We start from the raw sequence: 2,934 nt of genomic DNA, 5'->3' as shown, positions 1-2,934 counted from the left end.
TTTTTTATTGACTTCTATAGAGTCCTCTGTTCTCCTATTCTTTCTAATACCTCTTCATTAAATATTCAGGCATTCAAAAAATTATATTGGGCGGATTTTGTATTTCTGTTAGGTTATTCTAAATTTATAAATCAGTAAAACTGGCAACATAGCATAAGGATAAACGATCTGAAATGACTACGCATAGACGCACTGCAGCTCATGAACACACCTTGTCCGCGCGACATATTTATTCTTGCAATTAAACGAAATCTTAATGCTGAAAGTCGGTTCTTATCGCGATTCATTCCAGACTCAATTTTATTGTTGCCTTCGTGAATACTGATAGGATTCGTTCCTTTATTTCAAGTGTTAATGCGTTGAGGACCTTTTATTTTGAGCTTCAATAGCAACTCTCCGAATTGCGAACCCCAATGCGACTGACAAATGTATTAATTAAACGGCAACGTTATGTAACACTGGAAATCTAATTAAAAATGCCACGCAAATATTAGCAATTATTTCAATAACAGTGACACAAACAGTCAATTCTAATTATCGAATGTCTATAAAATAAGTAAAAGAAAAACAAGGAACAAGCAATGCTGTTACGTGAATAAATGAAAAGCTTATATTCTAAATATACTCTAACCAAGACAAACTATTCATCTTCGTCTTCTTCTTCTTCCTCTTCGGCTTCTTCTTCGGCTGCAGCCTTTTCAGGTTTCGGTTTTGGTAAATGCGCTATCCTCCATTCCTCTTCTTCGGCTCCTGTTGGATCGGTCATTTCCATGATTTCCGGTCCCAATGGGTAATCTTGCTCCACTGGCGGTAGCGGAGTTGGAGAGAAATTGTGTGCTATATATTTATGTCCGTAACCGATGTAAATGTTTTGAAATATTTTTCCTTGGTTGGAAAAACAAAATGCACCAGGCCATAAGTTTGATCGAACAATGGCTATAGCATATTCTGTGGTCAATATGGATGAAGATCGAACAGACCACGGCGGGACAGCTTCGAGAGAAGCGTCTTCTGAAAGAGGTGTTAGTAGTGGCGGACCTGTTTCTGGTTCAGCTTTGGGGCCTTCTGCCCCTTGTTCCTCTTCCTCGCCCATTTCTTCGCCTAGGTCTTCGCTGGGATAAGGATTCCACCATGATGTTCTTCCCTGTGGTAAAATGTACTGGGTATGATGCACCCAAAAGGACATTGACTTATCGGTCATGTCATTAAACGGTATAGGATCGAATCGAGGATTTTCGTTGTACGTTGACGGTGATCCACCTCCTTTTTCTTCTTCTTCAGCTTCTTCTTCTTCCTCTTCTTCTCCTCCACCTCCACCAAATGTGTAAAATCCTAAAGGGGATATTTGAGTACCAGCTGAAATACGGGCAATCTGCGCCCTCAAATATTCTTTTTCCGTGCCGTCAAAAGCGGGCCATGTTATGATTTCCTGGTGTAAATTTCCTGTAAAGGACTTTTTAATTAGTCTCGCAGTTCGTATTTGCTTCGGTGTCACATTCGGAAGTTCCACCCATTCACAACCAGGTTCGTGGGTTACATAATAAACCTTCTTGTTTACTCCAACTCCATAAGGTTCTGACGGTGGTTCAGGAACTTCCTCAATAATTGCTTGAGGTATGGGAGGAAGAGGCCTTGGTACTTTGGATGGAGGTTTCGTGTCACCTTCTCCTTCTTCTTCTGCTTGATCTAAAGCCTTCAGCGCTTCTTGTTGTACGTCTTCTAACATTTGTGGTGGAGGTTCGGTCTCTAGGAGTTGCTCTTCCTCTTTGTTTTGTTCCTCATTTCTTCTCATATATTCTTCCTCTTTAAGCTCAGTTTCTAGGACGTAATAGTTCTTGTATAAACCGTGTATTTTACCCCAAAAGCGAATGGATGAAATTGGTAAATTTTTAATCACTTTTTTCATTGATAGCATGAGACAAAACATTTCCGCTTTGGGCAATCCAATGCCGGCCTGTTCGAAAAAATACAACAGTTGAAGCATGTCGTTCCTTGACATATCTGCAAGTTCTTCATCTTCCGGGTCCACGTTAGTGTCCGTTGGTGGTGGCGGTCTCAATAAGGGCATAAATCTCTTCGCTTGCGTATATCTACCCGGAGAAATGTAGACATCTTCCAAATGGTCAGTTGCAGGCTTGTGTCTTCTCTCCTTGACTTTGCGACTATATTCCTCAAAAAAGTCGATTACATTATCCGGCCTCTCTGCCAGAATTTTGTTCAGACAATCCGATAAATGGTCATACATATTGTCCCCAGTGTCAGGGCTGACTCTTTGCAGAAATGTTTTTGCACTAACGAATTCTGCCTCATAATTGGGAATAATTGGTTCTTGCTGCTGCAACTGTTCTTGATCTCTGTCTTGGTCTTCGGGATTAATGTCTTCATAATTGTAGATCATTTTTGTAGCAAAAGCTTTAGCTTTTAATTTAATTGACAATTGACAGTTTAGACGAATCAATTCATATACCTTTCATTTTCTGGATATAAAGATTTAGACGTGTGGTCATCTAGTCATACACGAACGTGAGTGTGTCGCCCAGCCCTGTTATCAACTCCAGACAAATGTGTCGAACAAGACGCCGTAAAACGTCGCCCAATAAATAAATAATGTTGCATTAGATCACCAATCGCATCGATGATAATAATTTATTGACAACTGATACCAAGAAAAGTCTCGCAGAGCTAATGAACCCCATAAATCATAAACGGAATCTTAAACGTGGTGGACACCCACAGTCCTACGCATAAATACAAAAATTATTTATTATCGTTGCGTGCAAAACACATTTCTTATTTATTTAACCGATCCATTGCCCTGCGCGACAACAAATTGTTCGGTTATTACGAGACCATCAATCTTCTTTGCAATACACTTGGAGAAACATCTATCATTTCCAAATACATTCACCTTGAGACACATATGTCGACTTGTGA

At 39.9% G+C, this 2,934-nt stretch overlaps 1 protein-coding gene across 1 annotated transcript; it reads right to left on the bottom strand.

Moving 5' to 3' along the window:
• Window positions 1-529: 529 nt before the first annotated feature.
• Window positions 530-2,524, bottom strand: LOC108735142 (radial spoke head protein 6 homolog A). Its single transcript, XM_018466976.1, has one exon. It carries the CDS (start codon window positions 2,396-2,398, stop codon window positions 641-643), a length of 1,758 nt encoding a protein of 585 aa, XP_018322478.1. The 5' UTR covers window positions 2,399-2,524; the 3' UTR covers window positions 530-640.
• Between the last annotated feature and the right edge of the window lie 410 nt (window positions 2,525-2,934).

The sequence above is a fragment of the Agrilus planipennis genome, unplaced genomic scaffold, assembly GCF_000699045.2.
Source record: "Agrilus planipennis isolate EAB-ADULT unplaced genomic scaffold, Apla_2.0 scaffold115, whole genome shotgun sequence".
NCBI classification, from domain to species: domain Eukaryota; kingdom Metazoa; phylum Arthropoda; class Insecta; order Coleoptera; family Buprestidae; genus Agrilus; species Agrilus planipennis.
Note: the sequence above shows the minus strand (reverse complement) of the source record. Positions and strands in the feature narration are given on the sequence as shown.